This window comes from Protomyctophum parallelum, assembly GCF_964188405.1.
Source record: "Protomyctophum parallelum genome assembly, chromosome: 16".
In the NCBI taxonomy this organism is placed as follows: Eukaryota; Metazoa; Chordata; class Actinopteri; order Myctophiformes; family Myctophidae; genus Protomyctophum; species Protomyctophum parallelum.
In genome coordinates, this window is record NC_139711.1 from 14,506,669 (window position 1) to 14,530,367 (window position 23,699).

Sequence of the window (23,699 nt, forward strand, 5' to 3'; positions counted from 1 at the left end):
TGTCTGCTTAAAATGTTGCTGCTCACCCTCCACCGACCACCTGTCGTTTTGGATCTGCTGTTTAGGTACGGGGGATTCGGAGTCCCTATGGTTGGGACTGATGCACTTGATCTCTGTACATAAAAGCAGATCCAATTCATCGCCAAATCATAATAAATGTGTTGCTCATTTGTATTCAATGAATATATATTACATCCATTCTTGAGTTGTCCTGACTGACGTTAGATCAGATAAATAAAGAATCCAGGACCATAGCATACTACTTATGTATTCAGTGGATGCTCTGCATCTAAGGAGAGAGTAGAATAGATGCCCTCAGGATGCTGTCAGTGGCGTTATCTGATCTAAGATCAGTGTTCCAGTACCATATGAACGATGGAGGGCAGAGGAGGCCGGGCTACATTAAGCAATGGTTGTAAACTAAAGTAACAAAGTACAATACGTGCAAACGTGTAGCTTTTCGGCAGAAACCAAATAGGGCACCTGTACGATTCATCTTTAGTGACATAATGGCTCATGATGAAATTAAGTACCATGATCAGAGTGTAAAACATTAATTCGAGCTCCTGCTGAACAAAACAATGATTGGCGTCAAAACAGTTAAAAATGTATGCAAAACGATTTTGTAAAAAGTCTTTGTCGGGACCTTAGATCAGCATTCTAAACCCCTTCGGTCGCGAACCCTCAAGGGTTCGCTAAATTATGTTGGGGGTCCCCAAATTATTTTTATATATTTTTTGCAACTGAATGGCTGGAAAATGGAAATTAAGAGTTTACATAGTACACATAGTGCATGCATAAACTTTCCTTAATGATTATATCTGGTTTCAGTATTCATTTATGATATATTTTCTCTATTATTAAGGTAATTTGCATTGGGGGCAGGGTGGGGATCGCGAGACATGGCATTTCCGGGGGTCCCCAGCCAAAAACATTGAGAACCCCTGCCTTAGATTAGGTGTAGTTCTATTTGATGGCTAGAAGACTATACAGTATATGAGATACTGTATGAGCTATGGAGAGCACAACACATTCATACATACCCTACTGGTAGTGGTAGCATGAACAAGAAATTTGATGCTAATCGAATTAGTGTTTGTTCCGAGATTAGCTGCAGACACAGGCAGACAGACAAGTGCACACACGTGTGTGACTGTGTGTCTGTCGGTCTGCTTGTGTGCATGCCGTGTGTGTGTGTGCATGCGCAGCTATGCAGGGAGGGAGCAGATGTGTGTGTGATGGATGGTTGCTGTCTGAAAGCAGAACTTCTCAGGCTCAGCTCCTGTAAACTGGTGGGAACTGATGCAATAACCTTAACTGTGCACACCAGGCCATTAATAACACATGCCCTGTGCCTGCATGCACACGTCTGTGTGTGTGTATATATATGTGTATGTATGTGTGTGTATATATATATATATATATATATATATATATATATATATATACCACATACATGTGGGTGAATTTGTGTGTACAGTATGCGTTTGTGTGTGTTACGGCATGTGAGAATGGGTTAGAGTGGTGCCTAGGCACATGTGATGATTCATGTGTGTCGTATAGTAATACGTACATTGATGATGATACAATTGCTCTTGTGTGCGGGTCTGAACCAGCATGAACCAGTTCCATCGTGTGTGCGTGTGTGTGTGTGTCAGGATCCTATGGCAGTACAGTGGTGAGTAAGTGCAGATCCCGTCACTGGCGAAAGGCCTTCTCTGAATGTCAGCTCCATGTTATTCATCTCTCCTGTCCTTTGATGCTCCAGGAGACTAAACACAGCCTGGCCGACCCACTGCTTTCTCTTTTTTTATCCTTATTTCCCCCCCTTTTCTATCCTTCCTCCTTTGTTCATCTGATAAGCACCTGCAAAAACCTGGCACTGTGCCTTTGTGGAAGAACAAATGTGCTTTTTCCAATTTTGGCTAGAGGTGTGATGTCATGTCTGGGAAATAATAAATGCGATTTAAACAATAAAGGCTTGTAGGGTACCGTATGTTATGGATTGACTTCTGCCATGCCTGAAGAAGGTCCGGAGGGACCGAAACGTTGCCTTATTAAAAGAAAATACTCGTGTACCGAGCAGATACAGTGTGTGGGTGTATTTTCATCCCTTTCATTGATGGCCTATGCACCTGTGCATACGCCTGATTTCTAGGTGTGCGAAAGGTTTTTCCTAATATATATTGACTTTTAAAATTCAGACCAGCTGAACACAGCCGCTAATTATACTAATAGCGGATTAGAATGAAAGTCAACCGATAATCACCAGTAGGTTACTTGTCACTCGAATGCAATGCAGCCAGCAGGCTCGCCTGGAGCTGACTGGCTGCCATTAGGAAATGCGGAAACGTCCGACGTTGGTCGCGTTGTCCGACTATTACTAACCCTAAATCTAACCCTAATCCTAAACTCATATCGGTCTTAAGATCCTTTCAAACGGGCAGCGATGAGTGCAGACGTTGTCGCCTGGATCAACGACAGGTCTGCTCAAGAGAGGCGCAACAATGCAAGCGTAAAAAAAAGAAGCTAAACAGAATCCAGGTCTGGTGAGTCGCGGGCGTGTGCATGTAACGAGTAAGTGAACTTGTCAGGAAAAAAAACATGTGAAAAAAAAAATGTTACGTACAAGAAGGGACAGCCTTTCATACTTTTAAAAACAAAAGTTTAAGCTTGTCTCCTGTCTTTTTAGCTCAGCTTGACGACGTGTTTGAGCGCGTCACGCTCAAGAGGATACAGGGCCTGCTGGTCGGTTATTTTTGCATAATCAGCGGGCACAGGTCAGGGGTCTTCCGCAACCTGCGGCAGGAGGAGCTGCAGAAGGCGCAGAAGATTGATGGGGAACACCATGTGGTCTATGTAAGTCAATACTTTAATTCTCAATGCTATTGTCTAAGTCTCTTCCTATGGAATCTTGGTAGACATTTTGGGGTTCCTTGAGACACTCCTAAGAGGTTTCTGCTTTTTTGGTGAGAGTCTTCACACAATTTGTTCCATCTGTTGTAGGTCACCGAACACAAGACATTTAATGCCAGCGGGGCGGTGGGACTAGTGCTCTCCGCTCAGGAGCTGTAGTGGCTCCGGGCCCTCTGCCGTTGCCTGGCGAAGGCGGGGCTCGAGAGTGAATTTGTCTTCTGTTCCAAGACGGGCAATGAGTGCAGGGACCTGCAGCAAAGCCTAATTAGGGAGTGGAAGAGGGCCGGCCTTACAGGCGACATCAGCTTTGTGCTGGTGCGCTCCTCCGCGGTCACCAAGGTAAATCTTTCAAACCAAACACTTTTAGTTATCCCAGTGTCATATCGGATCCATTCACTTTTACCCTGGATTTTCTCCTATCAACTCCCATGTTAAAAGACCAATTAACCAAACCTGTCCCTAACCCTAACCCTTAAATAAAATGAATAGACCTGATGGGACGTTGGGCAACCAATAACCCTAAAAAAGTATTACATAGTTATTCTTTCTTCCTTTCACAGGTGAGACGAAACATGGGGCCACGACAGCAGCACCAGGTGGCAGAGGCAATGCATCACCACCCAGAGACGGCAAAAAAAAATTATGCCAGCCCCCCCAGACCCTGCCAGGCTGTTGGCGACCCGTGGCCTGCTGGAAAAGCGGTTCTTTGCCCGGACCACGGCGGGTCCAGCAGGCGCGGGCCGTCAGGCACCGCGAAGGCCGTCAGGCACCGCGAAGGCCCCTCCTCACGACACACGGCCACACTGGAGCCATCCCGGGACTCCAGTGAGTCTGACCTGGACCTGGAACTGCAGCCCATGCCAGCAAGCGACTGCGACTCCAACTCATCCGTCTCAATCGAGTACGATGAACGACCCGGTGAGTTCCAATTCTGTAAATATATGCAAGATTCTTATAAACAAAAATATTCAGTGTTGTCTTGTGAAAGACCACATACTCTAAGACTAATATTGTGTAGTTCGCTGTAATTTCTCAGATTCCTCGGAATGGGAGGATGAGGTGGAGGAGGAGGAGGAGGAACTGCAGCCCATGGCTGACCAGCCCCCACCAGCCCTGTCGGCCCTGCCGCTCCTGTCGGCCCTGCCAGCCCCCACCGGCCCTGCCGTCCCCCACTTTTCCCCCCTAACCCTCCCCCGAGGACCAGAAAAAAGGAAGGCCGCTCCTCATCCTCTGAGGACTCCTCTGAGGAGTCCTCAGAGGAGTGCTCCAAGGTTGAGCGAATTCGTGTCAGGTTTAAGTCTGTCACGAAAAAGATCCTGGCCAAGTCGAAATAATCGAGCCTCGCCCCAACGGTGAGGATTCAGACCATGGGGAGGAGAAGCCTCATGGCCGCCTTCGCACAGAACGTTGCCCTCGCTGTCGTCGGACCCGCCACCCTGCATCCCCGGGGGAAAGATGGAATTGACTGGCCCCCCTTCTCGTGGGATTCGGCGGTTGAAGACTGCCCCGCCACCCCCACCAGCGCCCCTGATGGCCCCGCCACCCCCACCAGCGCCCCTGATGGCCCCGCCACCCCCACCAGCGCCCCTGATGGCCCCGCCAACCCCACCAGCGACGCCCAACGTAGCCCCCGCCGCCCTTGTCGGCCCCGCCGCTGTCGTCGGACCCGCCACCCTGCATCCCCGGGGGAAATATGGAATAGACTGGCCCTCCTTCTTTTTGGCGGTTGAAGACCTCCCCGCCCCTGCCGCCCCCGCCACCCCCACCAGCGCCCCTGTCGGCCCCGCCGACAGGGGGGGCCGACAGTTTGCGATTGCCGCCCTTTCGACTTCTCTGCTCGTACAGAAATAAAACGCAGGTCTCATTGAAAATGAACTATAGGCACGTTAAATCGCTTCCCCTTTGAAAGGACCTTTACACGGCCACGTAAGTCAGTTTCATGATGAGCCAGTCAGCTCCAGGCGAGCCTGCTGCGGCTCGATTGCATTCGAATGATAAGTAACCTACTGGTGATTATCGGTTGATAACATTGGAAGCGGGTGGTATAAATGCATGGCAGGAGCACCACATTATGAGAGTACAAATAGCACCCTGGCAACAGCAGACAGCGGGAAGCTTTTCTTGACCTTTTTGAGGATGCCGGTGAGCCTCTCTGTCTCACAGTCGATGATGATCTGTCCCTCCTTCGTCTTGTCCAGGTCCTGGAACACCTTCTGGAAGGAGGCCTCCGTCATCGTCTCCACGTTGACCGAGGTCACCAGCCAGTTCCTCTCGGCCGCCGTGTCCAGAACCTTCTGGAGTACAGACAGTCCTGGGAGGGTGGAGAAGGGTTCAGAGGTCAGGTCGAAGCAAGGGCCCATGGAAATTGTAGAAGGGGTAAAGAAGGGGTTAAACTGTGTGAGCTGGTGACATTTTACAGAGTTACTGCCTTAACCAATTAATAATGAAGTGCCGTGATTTCTGTTTTGTATGTGTCTATGGAGTTAACATTTCTCTAATAGACCCCCAGGTGTTTTGTATGTGTCTATGGAGTTAACATTGCTCTAACCAGGTGTGGTGAGAATAATGAAATTGTGTTCCCTGTGTATTTTTGGTTTCTTTCTGAAAGCTGAAAGCCTTTGAGTCAAATTGAAATAGACCACATTAGTGACATCACAATATCATCTCTCCTAACCAGTCATTCTAAATTGTATCTAAAAAAAACATTATTCTATACGATATATAAGCTCATAGTGTGTCGCTGTGATCTTGTAGATCAGCTATTTTATGAAGAATTGTGAATCTTTGTGTAAATAATCATACATAGGGTAGGAGATTTTCTTTGGTTAAAATAAGTGTTAACACATTCCAGAGTAAAAGGGGCTCCAAGTCTTTCCGGCACCCCAGAGCTCCTATTTTGAAGGAATCCCAGGAATGATTGTGTTAAAAAGCTCTATATTGTGATAGTACTCATTGCTATAGAGTGTTTGTTCAGCAACCAGGAGTCTGTCCAGTTCATTTTCAAGTCAGGATACCAATTTTATCCAATCATGATAGAGAACGCAGTCAGGATACAAATTAAACAAGTGGAATTGTAAGTGATGACAAATAAATGAGCGGTGTTATGGGAATCTGCAGAATCTGTAGATAATACGACCCCATACCAGATAGCCATCTGGCGAGACACCTGCAAGCAAACATTAAACTGAGGGACAGGTACTAACATTAACTCATGAGGAAGAGTTACAGAGATACTTTTATAAAGGGATGTTATTAAATGTTTACATCTAAGAATTTCTAGGACAGCAGACACAATTGAAACTGGAACACTGGAAAAATGAAGCTGATCAGTTTTTTGTCACCTACCTGAAACCTGTATGTTCTGTTTATTAAAGAGCATCAATGAGTACTATAAGAATATAGTGATTTAAACGTGTAACATTTATTTATTTATTATTATTTTTTTCTTACATTTTTATCCCACGATTTTGTAACCCAGTTTTCTTTTCACCCAGTGCCAATTATCTAATGTAATCCTGGGCGCTACACTTCCTCTGCCAACCTGGGGGGGCAGCGGACTGACCTCATGCCTCCTTCTATGCATGAGGAGTCCAAGCTGCTTCTTTTCACCTGACAGAGGGGAATTTCCCCGGCCGGACGTTGCGCGTGGAAGGGACACGTTATTCCGACCAGTTCCTTTCCCCTCCATCAGGCGCCCCGGCTGGCCAGGGGGAGGTAGTTTTAGAGACCAGGATTACGGCATGTTTTTGTGAGGGTACCTACCCTAGGGGACACGGGGAGAACATGCAAACTCCACACAGAAAGGCCCTATCGCCAACCCCCGCCTCGGGTATGGGCACTGATGACGCAGAGGAGGGAACACGCCGCCAGTGCCCACAGCGTCCCCAGCGGGAATCGAACCCAGGACCTTCTAGCTGTGAGGCGACAGCACTACCAACTGTGCCACGGTGCCCCTTATATTTATTTATTTTAACCAAAACAATATCACTACTTTTAAACCAAAACATTTTAACTGAAATCTTTGCTTCTGGGGGTCGCTGGAACAAATAATTTTCAGATGGGGGTCGGTGGCCAAATACAAAATGATGTTGGGGATCCCCAAGGCTGAAAAGGTTTGAGAACCACTGCTATAGCAACTTACGTTTTTTAAGAAAACAGTTAGGATTTAGAAGACATTTTTAGAATCGGTTTCTCTTAGTGGGTTAATGTGACTTAGAATGAACGACTGGTCTATATGGCTTTACATAAGGCAATCCATTTGATTCCCCCCCCCCCCCCCCCCCTGAAACATGGGACAAGAACAAATGATGTGGAGTCTAATTTCATAGCGTGCACAGTGCTACAAGACAAATGAACACAGCTCATTCTGAACAGCTTTCCTTCTGTTCCCGATAAACATATCCATCAGAATGATACCCCAAGTGGACACTTCATTAGGCACACATGTGTGTACAGGTTGAGTTATCACTGCTCTTACAGCACTGGGCTGAACAATCCTCACTGATATCTCACCGACAGAATAATCAGTTTGAGTGTGCTGGCGGATTGGCACAATCAGACTTACATCATCCCAGTGCAAAATGACATGCAGCCCCACTCCCTTAAGCTGTCACTGATAGGCTGCTGATGTGCTGTAGCGTTTTGGGGAAGACTGCGGTGCAGCTAATGGGCTGAGGGGTCATGCTGAGGCAGGAAATAAGAGGCAATTAGAGAACACATCGATCTTGGCTCTTTGATTTACACAGGGGTGTCAAACTGGCAGCCTGCGGGCCGGATGCGGCCTGCGGATGTATCCAATAGATGTTTTAGATTAGCCTACTGTACAGTATGTATATGTTTGTACCACACCTAGATCTGTGATTTAACACCACGGGCAACCCAGTTCTTTCTCTCTTTTTCTTTCTTTCTTTCTTTCGCAAAACTACAGTATGCCTTGGATCTATTGAAGATCTATTGCCTTGGATCTATTGAAGGAGAAAACTGGAAAGTACTTACTGACCTTTTTATATCCAGCTTAACCCATTTAGGCGTGACGTCGAAATAAATAAAAAGTCTTCTGAAAGAATATATATTCAAAAGATCTGTGTCACATTTTCACGACTTTTCAAAAATAGCAGACCTACAAGCTCGTAGCGCTCCACTCGGTGGCGCTCTATGAGCTTGTAAATCTGCTATTTTTCAATAGCTAAAGTACAACACAATGCTTAGTTTAAACACCAAAAACTGGTTCCCGTCCAGAATGGGTTAGAGGTGAATGAGTGGACACTTGCGGGGCTTCTAAGAGGTCCCAAGCTTTTTATGGAAATGGATTATTACAACGTGCCAAAAATGGTGTCATTAAAGAATGGGGGGAGCACAGCACAGGGCATGCCAAGAGTCTGCAACCCGCTCACAGCCTCTGACAGATGTTTCCTTGGGTCTATTGTAATGTATGGACAGCTGCTCTCCAGGCAATTCAAGGTTCCGTCAGTCTGTGACACCACGGCATTAACGAAATGCAAAGATGGATGGGCTTTGGCCACCGTGTGTATAGTAAATGTAAATACTGTACATGGGATGATTGGAGAGTGGGCATAAAATTATATAGGAGGGGTGCACATTTTTCTTGAAAGGTGCACACACCAACCCTATGGGTAATTCCATGTTGCCGCTCTCATTCAGTGCTTCTCATTGGTGAACCGACATATTTAAATAGGAGCCATGCAATTGATGACAGGCATGGGAACACAGTGGGCAGTCAATCACAGCCATGTGAACGACCAGCAGGCCCAGGAGAGACAAAGAGCTGAACATTGCCAGCAGTGGCTGTGGTTGTTGTTTCAGCACCACGGAGAGCTCCACGGCCACTGTCTGTAACTGACAACTCTACTGTGATACTTTACCTCGCTTTTACAGCTATATCTTGCGCCACCCCTTAGCCTTATCCCTAAACATATTTGCCATGTTTTACTATTTTAAAACAGATAGCTTCAAATAGCTGCTCTACAAGCTCACAACACGTCGATGTAGATTGTCTAGTTGAACTATTTTAATTCTTTCTTTCCCATGTACCCCGGCGCTAGGGGGCGCCATATCCCAGGTCCATATATATACGTACCCCAACGTATACTCTGTCTATATAATGGTTGAGTCCCACCGCAGCATTTAACATTGGTCCGGTTCCTATGGCAACGCCCCACCACTCCAGCTATGGGATTGAAAATATAATCAGTGTAAAGCAGTTGATAGGAGGATTTTCAAACCTCTATAAGTCTCCAGGAGAGCTGTCCTTGGTGGATCTTCTGCCATCCAAATTTTGAATTTAATTTGTGCCTTTGTACCGTGACGCTCCGCCATGTAAAAGCTCTTGACAAAAGGTAAACAGTGTGTGCTTGATACTCAAGTGTGTGTAGCGAGTGTGTGTGGGGGGGCGGGCAAACTCCGTCTTTTAAAGTGAAAGTGTATGGTGGCACCTGGAACTGGGTATTATGCTAACAGTTAGCTGCAATAAATGAGTTTTAAAATAGTAGAACATGGCAAATAAGTTTAGGGATAAGGGGCAAGATAGGAAAGGGCCCTATTTCCGTCAGTGCTAAACCCCTTATCCCTTTTTTACCATTTTGAAAAACACATTGAAATTGTTCAACTAGTAGATCGGCTATTTGAAAAATGATTTTCAAGATAAGTTGTACACAGGGCATATAGTAGTAGGGTATAGAGTAGACAAGTATGGTAGGTAAATGGACTTGCATTTCTTTCTTTCTTTCGTCACAGAATACAACACTATTGAATACTTCTTTGCCTTTGTTAAGTGTGGCTAGCAGGCTGATGCAGTCCTATAAATCAGAGCCTGTCTGGTGGTGGGTACACATTGTCCCCGTAAGGCCACCTGGGGGAGAATAATATCATAATAGAATCTGGCCACCCATAAGTACCCTTCTGGAAAATACAGTGGATACTTTGAGAAACTATTTTCTGAATTTTGTTTATTTCATTGCTATTGTTGAATCACTCTTTTTTTTTTTTAAGATATTTTTTTTGCGGCTTACGCCTTTTATTGATTTTTTAAGGGACAGATAGTAGGCTGACAGGAAACGGGAGAGAGATGGGGGGATGACATGCGGTAAAGGCCGTGTCGGGTTCGGGAGTCGAACCCGCGGCACACCGCGACTGGATCACCAGTCCGGTGCCCAGACCGTTACGCTACGGCCTGGGCCTTGAATCACTCTTTTAAAACATTTAGACCTGAAGCCAGATCCTACAAATGTCTTCCAAATCCTGGCAGTTTTCAGCAAAACGTATCAGTGGTGCACTGGTGCTCAGTTTTTCATGTCAAGGACCCACAGAATTATTTGTATTTGGCCGTGGACCCCCACCTGAAAAAACGTTGTTCCAGAGAACCCCAGAAGCAAATATTTTAGTTAAAACATCACTGTGAAATAATATATATATGATATGCGCCACATTTTCACGATTCTTCACAAATTGTGATATTTGACAATCTGTACTTTTGTGTATGTGCAAATGTTTGATACTTTCACTCCATAGACAACATTTGCGGTTTTGACTCTATCTAGGAAAGAAGGGGAAAAAAAGCAAGTTGTGGAACCACATAAGCTCTATGTGTGCTCTGGTTTTTAAGCCTATACGGTGGCAGACGAAACCGTGTGAAGATCAAGTCACACAAATCTGTGTCACTGATCACAGGTACACAAACAAAGCTAGACACGTACACTACACTTGCACATGACGTTTCTCTAATGCAATCTGTACTCAAACAATGTATTCAAACTCTCTTCCCCACACAAACACACACACTCCGTGGTCATGCGCCAACACATACAACACCTGGGACAGATGGCACGGCATTATGGGAAGGTTGCAGCTGATTGGATGGAGACGGGGGTGGGGGGATTGGGGGTACACCTGGTGTTGACAGGTCCATTGTCTCCCTGTTTGTTCAGGAACATTGTAACTGTACGAGCTAAAAAACACGCTCTAATTGTACGATGCATCCATGTTCTTCTTCAACCCCCACCACGTACGTGCTGACAAAAGAACAGTCCAACGCCACACTGCTTATGTGGGCGGCTGTGGAAATTGTGCCCTGAATGGCTTAATCTTTCATTCCCGTTGTGTGTGTGTGTGTGTGTGTGTGTGTGTGTGTGTGTGTGTGTGTGTGTGTGTGTGTGTGTGTGTGTGTGTGTGTGTGTGTGTGTGTGAGTGTGGAAGAGAGAGTTTGAATACATTGTTTGAGTGCAAGGTCAATATATATTTTCTGGGTCCTCGGCCTATACAGAGACACTGGAAGAGAATAAATGTGTCTGTGCCGCGCAATGTCTACATTTGACCCCATTCAGAGGGTGACTAACTGCAGTTTGGGGTGCTACATTCGACCCCATTCAGGGGATGACTAAGTTTGGATGCGTGTTTTTCTTCTGTGTGTGGTTACCTCTCAGCAACACTGGATACAGCAGAAACATATCAGTAAGCCAAATATGATATTGGGAAGAAATCCACCGAAGCGAAAGAAAGGAAACATCTAGCAGAGCAGGTGAGACTAGCTTCTCTCTCTCTCTTCTCTTTCTGTCAGTAGACACCCCCTATGTTGTCAATTTTGTTCATGTGCCAATATTAAAAACAAAAATCACACCTGTGTGAACTGTGAAGTGAGGGGTGCTAATATATTAAAATTGAACTCATGTTGATTACCGGGTAGGTGATGTTATGGTGATGTAAAACAAACTGTGCCAACACAAACATTAAACGCCATTAACAATAAAGAGACAATATGACACATTATGACGTAAATGTTCCCTTCATTGTCAATGGCTTTTACAAAACAAACATAATAAATAAATAATAAAGACAAACATTAAACCTGTATATAGGAGGGGCTGGCGCCCCTCAAAAATTTACAAAACTCCATAAATTATGCCATTCACATATAAATCTACCTTTGCTTTATTGCTGGTCATGTTTGGTTTTTGAATAGATGATTAATCATTAAAATAGCATTATTTGCAACTCGCAACACCATATATGGTCGTCAGTCCGTTACCCCTTGTGACACGGCACGCCACCATATATGGCTGACACTCCATATATGGCCGTCTCCATATATGAAGATCACGACACTGACCTCATCAAACCCTGGATAGCCATACATGGAGAAGACTGGATCATCACCTACATCTATATGGGTAAATACATTATACTTGCTTTATATAACTGTAATTAAAAACACCGTAAATATGTTATTTATCTTAGAAATAGCTCATCTTTCACTCAATAGGGAAAACTCCTGCCGCAAGTTGATGATGTAATTTGCCCATGTGTGGTCCAGCCCTATGGAATGTGCTAAAATAAATTGTTAATAAAAAGTGCTTTGATGCTCATATTAATCTTATGTAGTATCGATTCGTTACTAGCACATGCATTCCATGAATTCCATAGGGCTGTACCAAACATGGACATGACATCATCACCCTAATGATTGAAAAACATACTATTTTTGAGGGGCGCTAGCCCCTCCTATATACAGCTTTTGTCCCCACAAATCTCAAGATTTGCCATTGACAATGAAAGGTAAATTCAGGACAAATGTCCGCTAAATCTTGTCCCCACACGTCTCAAGATTTGTCATTGACAATGAACGGAGAAATTAGGTAAAAATGCCGCTAAATATGACGTAAATTAAACATCAAAACATTAAACGCTGTTGACATTGAAGGGAAAATGTACGTCATATGAAAACGAGCAAATCAGCTAACCAATCACAGGCAACGGGCATTCTGATTGGCCAGTATGAAATGATGCATGATGATATATGATGACAAGAGCGACGCTCACTTCACACGGGTATGATTTTTCCTCCTATATTCAGCTATAGTGTAGATTTTTGTCCTGACACAAACATTAAATGCCATTGACAATGACTGGAGAATTTACATCATAATGTACACGAGCAAATCGGAAGGGCCCTTTCATTGAGAATTGTGTTGATTTCGTCGACTTAAGGCCTATTCATAGTCTGGATTTTCGGTGGTAAGGTGACCACCGCTCCGGTGGTGAGCTGACCACCGGAGCTGAAATAACGTTGAACGGTGGTGAGTAAAAACAGAGAGAAGGGCTGGAGCGGTGGCGGTGGTTTGCTCTTCACCGCGGCTCGTGACGTCATGTTGTAGTTCGGTGGTCACCCCACCACCGTAAATCCAGACTATGTATGAGCCTTAATACTATGACAAAAAATGTTCGTCGACTACCTTTTTTCTGTTTTTTTCTCCTCGACAATATCACAGGGACAGTTTATTTATTTTTGGACCACGATTCTTATTTGCGACGATTTTAAGATGACCCAATGTTATTCTCCATTGAAAAATGACTTCCGCAATTTCCGCAAACCAGGGGATGAGTGGATGACATCAGGACTTCAGCACTCTATTGTAGTTGCAATTACCACAGTGGACATGGAATGTATCTTTAAAAGTGATCACAGAAATAAACTGTCTCCGCAAGGCCTGTGTAAAGTCACATTTCTACTGCATAGTATCTATAGTCTCTCCTCCTTTCTATTTCTCTCCCCCGACACGGTCGAGGCAGATGGCTGCCCAGCCTAGAGTCGGGTTCTGCTTGACGTTTCTTTCTTCCTAAGGGGGAGTTTTTCGTTACCACTGGCGCAATATTGCTTGCTCTGGGTGGGATCTCTTACATATATTTTGCTCTAAAAAAAAAAGTGTCTTGAGACAACTTGTTCTGACACTTTTATACAATTGAATTGAATAGCATTGGCTCTACCCTCCTTTTGTATTTTCCATTAGGCCAAAGTACAGTATATTATGACATTGGCGGGGATGTGTGGCATCACATCAATCCCCAAAAAGCATTCATGCTGATGCATGCAGCCATGCACAGATGCACTTGTATAATAGTAAGCATTGTGTGTGTAAAATGATGATTAGGATCAGTAGGCCTAGGAGTATACAGTATGTGTTGACAATGTGTTATTTAGATTAGGTGTTGTAATATTGGCGGACACATCCATCAGACTATGACAGTGTAAGTGTGTGTGCAAATGTACGGCGGAATAAATGCTGCTTTGTGTTGTAGTAGGGCACTCATGTGTCTCTCTGTCTGTGTGGTGCATATTTATGCACGTGGTTTTGTCTGTGTCTCTGGATATGTCTGTGTCTCTGAGGTATTGTAAAAAACTGGTGTCGAATTACACGCTCTGGCGTGTGTAATAATCCCATATGCCGAACGGACTGCTTGTGCCCGATTAGCTATAGTTCCACTCCATAGCCTCCAAATCAGCATTGCAGGTATGAGTTATGAATTCACAAAAATATGAAATAATATAGTTGTCACTGAAGCATTGGAACAGTATCCGTGGGTTGAGTTCCATGTTCCGCTGGCAGCATGCACAAAAAGTCTGACAATTATCTGTGTAGTAGTGTGTGAGATTGGCCCCAGATTCTTGCTGTAGCACTTGCCCTAGCCTAGACGACCTTACAGGCATACGCAAAGGCTCAACGTATATAATCTAGATAGCATTTTATGTAGACATAGCACTGCATAGTTTAATTGTACAGATATTCTACTGTTAGACAGATGTTAGGTTCTTAGCTTACTTATGATGCACGCTCATAAAGATAGACAGCCAGACAAACATACAGATAGATTGGCGAACACATTATCTCCGGCCCCGACCTTCGGCCTGATGGAGATAATCTAGACTTCTTTCTAGTGTTGATTTTGTCGACGACACTGGGAAAAACTGAATAAAAGTTAAAAAAATTAGCTATAATGACTAAAACTAGGACTTAATATATTGACATTTTGCCAGAAATAAAAACAAGACTAAAATATTAAGGAGGGACAAGTGGACAAGAAAACTAAAAGACAAGCTCACAGTCACAACACCTCACATGCGTGCTGGGTTGTGAGCCTAGCTTGGGCAGCATTCCTTTTCGGGTTTATGATCCGGTCGGGAGTGGATGATATCATTACATCATGTTGTAGTCATTGTTTTGTAGTCATCAGGCCGGAACCCTCAATCTGGAACTTCCTTTCCCTCAAACCAGAAGAATAATACCTTCCCAATAAAAGCGCGACTCGCTCTATCGTAGCGTGGGATCATGAGAATAGAATTTCCACGTGTGATAAAAAATATATACAGACGCTAAATAGTCTCACATTCATATTTATTTTGTATTTTAGAAATCAACAAAACTACGCTTTTATTGGGAAGGTATTAGTCTTCCGGTATGAGGGAAAGGAAGTCTAGGTTTGAGGGTTCCAGCCTGATGACTACAAAACAATGACTATGACGAAAGATATCATCGGCTCCCGACCGGATCACACAGCAACTTAGTCACACAGACCAGGCTTTCCACGCAAGGTTACTGCCAGCCTACCTGAGTCAGAGCTGTACATGTAGACAAGGTTACTGCCAGCCTACCTGAGTCAGAGCTGTACATGTAGACAAGGTTACTGCCAGCCTACCTGAGTCAGAGCTGTACATGTAGACAAGGTTACTGCCAGCCTACCTGAGTCAGAGCTGTACATGTAGACAAGGTTACTGCCAGCCTACCTGAGTCAGAGCTGTACATGTAGACAAGGTTACTGTCAGCCTACCTGAGTCAGAGCTGTACATGTAGACAAGGTTACTGCCAGCCTACCTGAGTCAGAGCTGTACATGTAGACAAGGTTACTGTCAGCCTACCTGAGTCAGAGCTGTACATGTAGACAAGGTTACTGCCAGCCTACCTGAGTCAGAGCTGTACATGTAGACGAACTTGGTCCATCCGTAGTGGTCGATCACGCCCACCAGGGCGTCCTGGAGCTCGGGCCTCAGCTGGATGACGAACTGGTTGGCCGTCTCGATGGGGAAGGACGGCGTGACGAAGCACACGTGCAGCGCCCCGCAGAAGGACATGAGCATGTTCACCGTCCTCCTGTCGTACAGGCCAATGATGGCGTAGACACCTTTGGAGAACTGCGAGCAGACTGCCATGAGGGGGACATGATAGTGGGAGAAACAGAGAGGAGCCATGATTGAACAATTTGTTATCATCAACGGTAAATCATCAGAGAGTGCCGACATGAAGTTTGTTGGTGTGAGAGGAGGCAGAGGACAGAGTGAGATGGAGGCAGATGATTCGCTGTGGCGACCCCTGAAGGGAAAACCTGAAAGGGAAAGAAGAAGCCGTAAATCTACCGTAAATGTAATTTGTACTGTACATGGTGACGTGTCTGAGGACACTTTGTATAGGACTTTTTCTTCACAGGACCCTGAGGGGACTAGTTAGTGCTAAAATGGTCAGACTAAAACTGAATCTGTGTAAATGGTACCTACTGAAATGGCATCTATGGCAATGGCGGGGTGGGGGTGTATTAATACCTACTTATTACTACCTACTGGTTCCTACTGGTAGCAGGTACGTGCCGAGAGTATTAGAGAGGCAGGGGCTGAAATATCGCACTTTTGAAAAAGAAATAGCAAAAATAGCAGATCTACAAGCTCACAACTCGTCGGGTCCATTTGGTTCCAAACATCATTTAGCTGGGGACCCCCTGGAACTCTCTCAAGGACGCCTGGGGGTCCCCGGACCCCACACTGGGAACCACTGACCTATGCTGTGACGCGTTGAGAGCTTGTAGATCAGCTATTTTCGGGGCGCAACCAGTACTCTTTATCTACTGGAGATGCGGTGTACGACATGGATTTAGAAACTAATTTGTTCAACGCAAAATGGTGCGTTCCAAGTTCAGGAGACTTAGACAGAAAAAGCTATTCTCCTGAATGCTGCATTTGCATTTCTTCCACTATAGTAAATGCTGCATTCGTTGTCTGGAGAGGACAGTTGTTTTACAGATGGGTAAAAGGGCACGGGCTGAAGCCCCCTTTGATGTCTATTTGTGCACCTCCCTGACTTTATTACGTTTTACTGACGCTCCGACGGCGGCAGCATGTGCGTGCGTGCGTGCATGCACCCACGAATTACCAGTAGTAGGCAGGGGAGCCCCAGCCATGGGGTGCTTTTTTGGACGTTATTTGGACTTTGATGGAAGTTGAGCTGAAGAAATAATTTATGGAGATGACTATATCTCTTCAACATGCCGACAGCTAAACATATACAATTTCTATATGAATGATCTGAAAACAGCAGCTGTTTTTGGTAAGAGGGTATAACTGAACAGCTCATACTAAGAAGAGAACCCTCCAGAGTCCTTTGCTTAGCATGAGCCAGATATAAAATGACAGACACGTCATTGCCGGCTGCACACACACAGAGAGAGGCTGTATATCTGACAAGAACGGCAGCATCTGAAGAAGAGAATGAAAGGGCTGTGAGGGGTAATTGTACAGGTATGGCTTATCCTCAGAGTGTGCGTGCGTGCGTGCAATTAACATAGATTTTACAATATAAATGGGGGTCCCAGAGATATAAATGCATGTCAAACTGGGGGTCCTTGAAATTAAACGGGTTGAGAATCACTGCTAGAGCTGTAAAAATCTTCTTATATGGGGGTCCCTGGCAATTGGCATATCTCTTCAAATGGGGTCCGCAGGCTAATTAGTGTCAATTTGGGGGTCCTTGGCGTGAAAAAGTTTGGGAACCACTGGTTTATTGTATACATGTAGCAATATGGGCTGAGCTGTGGTTGACGTGGCAGCATAACTTGAGCTGTGTGGTTTACTGTATGCACAATGTGAGCTATAGCAGGGACACTATATTTCCACACTCACTCCAAAGTTACTGTCATAGCAAAAATAGCCGATCTACAAACTCAAAACGCACCAGTATAGGCTCAGTTTCTATCCTCAGGCCAAAGACTTCTTCATTTCTAAAGCACATCCATCGTGTGGATTCAACTTGAACTTAAAATGCACGCACATGATTTCTCCTCTGCTTTGAGACCTTCCACAAATCATCATTAAAGCGCAAATAACATGCATTTTAAAACTGCTTTTAATATTTAATAATCATATGGTCTATGTCCCTCAAAGTTATTTCTAATGGTTTGAGCCTCAATCACCACTCTGACATAACCAGGCCTTGTCATTTCTTTCTGGACTTTGAAAGCAGTTTTAGCTGCAGTACCACAATGTCCTGAGGTGGTGGGGGTGCTGATATGCAGATTATTTAATATTTGAGTAATTATAATACTGATGCTAGATAAAACCAGGCTTGTTTCCATTCCATGCCAGCTTGGAAAATCAACAATGGTGGACATTGTAAACAAAGTGGAAATGCAAATTTGGAACTCAAGACTGAAGAAGAGGAGTTATTATACAAAGTAGGGTGACATTGATGACATCACTATGAGGCCAAAATCTGTCGAGCTGTTCCTGAGAGCAATTTCCATTAAAACACCCATATGACATGAAGGCCTGATTGTTCAAAATTGTTTATTTGTGGGGATAGAAAACACATATGGGAGCCCCAAAAACACAAAAGAAATTGAAAAAGTTGAATTTTATGTTATAGGTCCTTTAAGGCTGGCTGTACAGAGAGGGGATTGAACAGACATTGGAGTCCAGCTAGAAGGGGTATAGTATGTACCAATTGTAGAGCCCTGCTGAAACAGCCATAAAGGTCCTCTCTGGGTCTAGATGCTGAAGTTCCCCTGATTATTTTTCTTTTTTTTAGGCACTTGTAAAAAGCTTTTTCCTGTGTGTGTGTTTGTGTGTGTGTGTGTGTGTGTGCATGTTGCACACGCGTGTCTATGCATGTGTGCTTCACAGACACATACCATTATGAGGTATATATAATATCACACGCACACGCGCACACACACACACACACTACATTGGTGATCTTTAAGGTTGGACATGTGAGGATGAAGACATGCTTTCAATTAGGCTGACATGCATCACCATGCATTTAAACTATGTGCTTGACCCTAGTCCCTCAGGGCTCTATAATAGTATATTTTTATTCAGCTATTAGTGGGTGTTCCGCATGCAGCTGATGCCATGCGTTGCGTCGTGCTTGCGGTTATGGTTATGTTTAGGGGTATAGTGTTATGGTTATGTTTAGGGGTATAGTGTTATGGTTATGTTTAGGGGTATAGTGTTATGGTTATGTTTAGGGGTATAGTGTTATGGTTATGTTTAGGGGTATAGTGTTATGGTTATGTTTAGGGGTATAGTGTTATGGTTATGTTTAGGGGTATAGTGTTATGGTTATGTTTAGGGGTATAGTGTTATGGTTATGTTTAGGGGTATAGTGTTATGGTTATGTTTAGGGGTATAGTGTTATGGTTATGTTTAGGGGTATAGTGTTATGGTTATGTTTAGGGGTATAGTGTTATGGTTATGTTTAGGGGTATAGTGTTATGGTTATGTTTAGGGGTATAGTGTTATGGTTATTGCGAACGCAGTGAGCCACTTACTATGACAGCAGGGGCTGAGTGTCTGTGTGTGTGTGTGTCACGCTGTGTGGTGTCACGCTGTTACACCACCGGCCCGCCACCAGAGGGCGCAGCTGTGGCACGCACGCACGCACGCACACACACACACACACACACACACACAGGGCGCAGCTGTAGCACACACAACCACACACAACCACACACACACGAGCTGCGTTCGCTTCACGCGTTTGCGCGTCTTACTTGTGTTTAGGGGTATAGTGTTATGGTTATGTTTAGGGGTATAGTGTTATGGTTATGTTTAGGGGTATAGTGTTATGGTTATGTTTAGGGGTATAGTGTTATGGTTATGTTTAGGGGTATAGTGTCTGACTCACGCCGCCGAGAAACACTACCGACTGCCGCGGGTGTTCCGTAGCAGCTGCCGTTGCCGGAAAATGCACTCGCTCTCTCTCTAATATTCACCAAAACCAGAGCAGAACTCCCACCACGGGACTCAGGCAATCAATTAATACCTTTGCAACCACTATATATATATATATATATATATATATATATATTAATGGCAAGTATTTCCTATAAAGCTTTTAAGTCATTATGGATGACAGCACACTATCATTGCTAGCTAGATTATCTGTCCCCTCTTCTTTCTGAGCATCTGTCCTGAGAGACGACAAGATTGATGGAGGCCAGATATTCATGTCCTGCAAACACTTTCATCAGCCGTGGGTTAAAGGGTCACTCAAACAGACTCTGAGAGGGACATAAACATGTCTGACACAAATCCTCCTCCACTCAACCATCCATGTCTAATAACTGTCAGAGGATTGTCTAATAAAAGCGGAGAGCATGTTGTTGTCCCTCCAGTCTAATAGCTAATCAGCTCTGTTAATGACAGCAGAGGTCAATGCAGCAGTAGACATGCAGCACACACACACACACGCACACGCACACGCACACACACACACACACACACACACACACACAACCCCCCCCCCCCCCCCGCCCCCAGGGGAACTCAGCTCGTGTGTCTTACTTGTTTTGCACTGTAATGTGTGCATCAATTTTGCTTTTGAAGAATGGTGGTGGTGGTGGTGATGCGGAGGGGGGAGGGGACTATGGGAGGAAGGGGGGGGGGGGGGGTGAGCAAGCCCTCCAACAATGCATGACTCGCACTGCAATCAATCTCCGTCTGTGCACAGATAATACTGTACAGTGGGCCCTGGGTGGTTAGATAATACTGTACAGTGGGCCCTGGGTGGTTAGATAATACTGTACAGTGGGCCCTGGGTGGTTAGATAATACTGTACAGTGAGCCCTGGGTGGTTAGATAATACTGTACAGTGGGCCCTTGGTGGTTGAGAGCAGCACTATAGACAGACCTCCAGGCACCACTGAGTGAGGATGTATGTATACGTGTTTACTGAGGGAGTTCCCCTTGTAACTGGGATCTGTTTTCTGGAGGAAATTAATGAGCATTGTACTAAAACATAGTCAGCGTTCTCTCACTCTCAACAACAGCAACTGAGAAATGTACAACATGGTTCCTCGGGGTGCGGAGGAGTATCAGTATACGAGTAGGGTGGGCTCAGCATGTTTTGTCTCTCTGTCTCTCTCTGCCTGCGTCTCTGTCTCATTGTCTGTCTGTTGCTCACAAGCTAAAGCTGTGTACATCCAATGAGTGCATCAAGGTGTGTGTGTGTGTGTGTGTGTGTGTGTGTGAGAGAGAGAGAGAGAGAGAGAGAGAGAGAGAAAAGGATACGGAGAGACACAGACAGGCAGAGAGACAGAAGGACAGACAGACAGAGAGAGAAGCAGGCAGAGAGACAGAACGACAATGAGACAGAGAGAGAAGCAGTATAAATGTATGTTACTGAGAGAGAGAGAGAGAGAGAGAGAGAGAGAGAGAGATAAATGAATGAATAGAGAGAGAATTAGCACAAACAATTTGTAGTTTAAACGTTCATCTATTGGCGGAGGATCCTCAAAAGACATCACATTAGAGGAGATGTTTGGGGGTGAATTGAACCCAGATGTCTATTTTTTTTTAAGTCTGCCTCCTGGTGGCGCTATAACAGGCTGTTCTGGACAATTTGGTTCATCGTTGGCATCCAGGGAGTGTGTGTGCAAAATTTGGCATCGACCGGGTTAACGGTGCCGGAGATTAACTGTTCACAGACGGACGGACACACGGATGGACACACGGATAGCAAAACAATGGCAATTTGTTGCCTCATTAGATGAGTAATATATTATGTTTCAAATTTGAATTGGAGGATAAAACTCTTGAGATGCTTGAGAGATTCTCGAGGGAGCCCTCGTGCAGTTAACAAACATTTAAAAAAACCCACAAAAACAATGTATACACTCTCCCAGAGAACTAGCTATACATGCAGCAGGCAGCGGATTCAACCGTTATCATACCATTGAATGGGGCCAGTAGCAGTATGGCCGTTATCACACCTTCGAATTGGGCCAGTATGGCCATACTGGCATACTCACCCTTGGCTGAACATAGCAGCAGGGGCGGCCATAGGTATAGCCATGCCACCTGGGAGGAAACAGAAGGTCCCCGATATGCATCCTTGAGCGAGACACTTAACTCCTAACTGCTCCCTGGGGCACTGCCCCCGAAGCTGCCCACTGCTCCTGGTACTCATGGAAAAGTACTCACAGCCTCTACTTAAAGTATGCTAAAAGTATACTGCAGTAGAGCTACTCCATTACAAGCAAAAGTCCGGAATTAAAATGTACTTGAGTAAAAGTACAAAAGTATTGGCATCAAAATGGACTTAAAGTACCAAAAGTAGAAGTACTCACTATGCACTATAGTATACTATAATATACTATGCAGTCTCATTTAAAGTTTTGAAAATAGCAGATCTACAAGCTCACAATGTGTTGCATCGTGACACATTGTAGCTTGTACTGTAGATCTGCTATTTTCAAATGACCGAAGCTGAAGTGGTTAATGCATGTTTTGTAATAATCCAAATCTACAAAGTAACTAAAGTTTTCAAATATTGTAGTGGACTAATATTTGTCTCTGAGATGTAGTGGAGTGGAAATACTCCTAGTAAAGTACAAATACCTCAAAATTGCACTTAAGTACAATACTTACGAAAATGTACTTAGTTCATTTACACCACTGGTAGGCTACTCACTCTATCGTCTATAGGCAGTCTCAGGCCGTTGCTCTCACCACCTCCAATCATACTTCCTCCCACAGCCTGCCCCTAAATAAACACTTTGCCTGGGCAGCAGATCAGAGCCTGGCCCAGACCAAAACGCTCCAGGTGGGGGTCCATCAACCCTCGCTCAGCACATAATGCCTCCATCTGCGCATCAGCGCTATAGCAGGTGGAGAGGGAAGGCCCGATCCCTCCATCACTCACTCCTCTGACAGGAGGAGGTGGAGCAGGGAGGAAGAGGAGAGGGGAAGACTAGACATGCTGATGCAGGCATACAGTATTATAGGAACCGATAGATACCATTCTATAAACTATACACTGGCTGGATAGCCACTGATTTATGGCAGCAAATCAGCAATTTTCTCACACCTCAACGAGAGCTGACAGACCAGTACACATGGTGCTACATGTCTCTCTTCGTCTCTTACATCAGAACAGTCATTTAGCATCGCACAACGCCCACACACACACACAGTGTGGTGTGTGGATGACAAGCTGCTGTCTATAGTGCCGTCAACATGAGAGTTAGTGGGGCTGAGTTACACAGAGTTTAACAAGCTTTGTTCCTCATTACAGCAGACAGTAGTGGCTGAGATTCATGACAAAGTGGGGACCAAACATCTGTTTCCACTGCAGAAAAACATGACAGCTGACACAACCCAGCGAGTGTCCCTCTCTTCTCCTCCTCCTCCAAGCAAGTTGTCCCTCGTCCCCACCAGACACGTCATATTCTAACACAAGTCATAACTGTCAAACCCACACATCTTAAGTTGGACCCAGCTGCCAGAGCCACCTGAGAATTATTTTAAGTCTGTGAATTCAAAGCAGGACTGAAAAGTAGTAGAGTGTGTGTGTGTGTGTGTGTGTGTGTGTGTGTGTGTGTGTGTGTGCGCACGCGCGTGCGCGTGTGGCTGTGCAACAGTGACAGCATACCAGCCAGGGACACAGCCAGGGACCGAGGGACCCAGGCAGGGACACACATGTACCACTCAAAAAGACCTATTGGTGTGCATGCTACATACAGTACTAAAATATGATTATGATTTTGTGATGATTTGAATTTTGTTGTTATTTTTCATGTCATGATTATGAATTGAATACCCAGGACCTGAATGCTGAATGGAAACAAGACCGCAATGACTTTTTTTCCCCCGTGAGATCCTTTTGGACGTGCGTTTGACTGTACTGTTCAGTGTTTACATTTCTGCCAATAAAGTAATCAATCAATCAGTC

The 23,699-nt window shown here is 44.8% G+C and overlaps 1 protein-coding gene across 1 annotated transcript in view; it reads right to left on the minus strand.

Moving 5' to 3' along the window:
* LOC310873904 (glutamate receptor 1-like) overlaps positions 1–23,699 on the minus strand; it is a gene marked incomplete at both ends in the record, with an annotated part of 100,096 nt that overhangs the window by 61,614 nt on the left and 14,783 nt on the right. The window contains 2 exons of the mRNA XM_083786481.1: positions 5,043–5,227; positions 15,664–15,903. Coding sequence (XP_083642607.1) covers positions 5,043–5,227; positions 15,664–15,903 — 425 coding nt within the window. The remainder of the gene's footprint in view (positions 1–5,042; positions 5,228–15,663; positions 15,904–23,699) is intronic.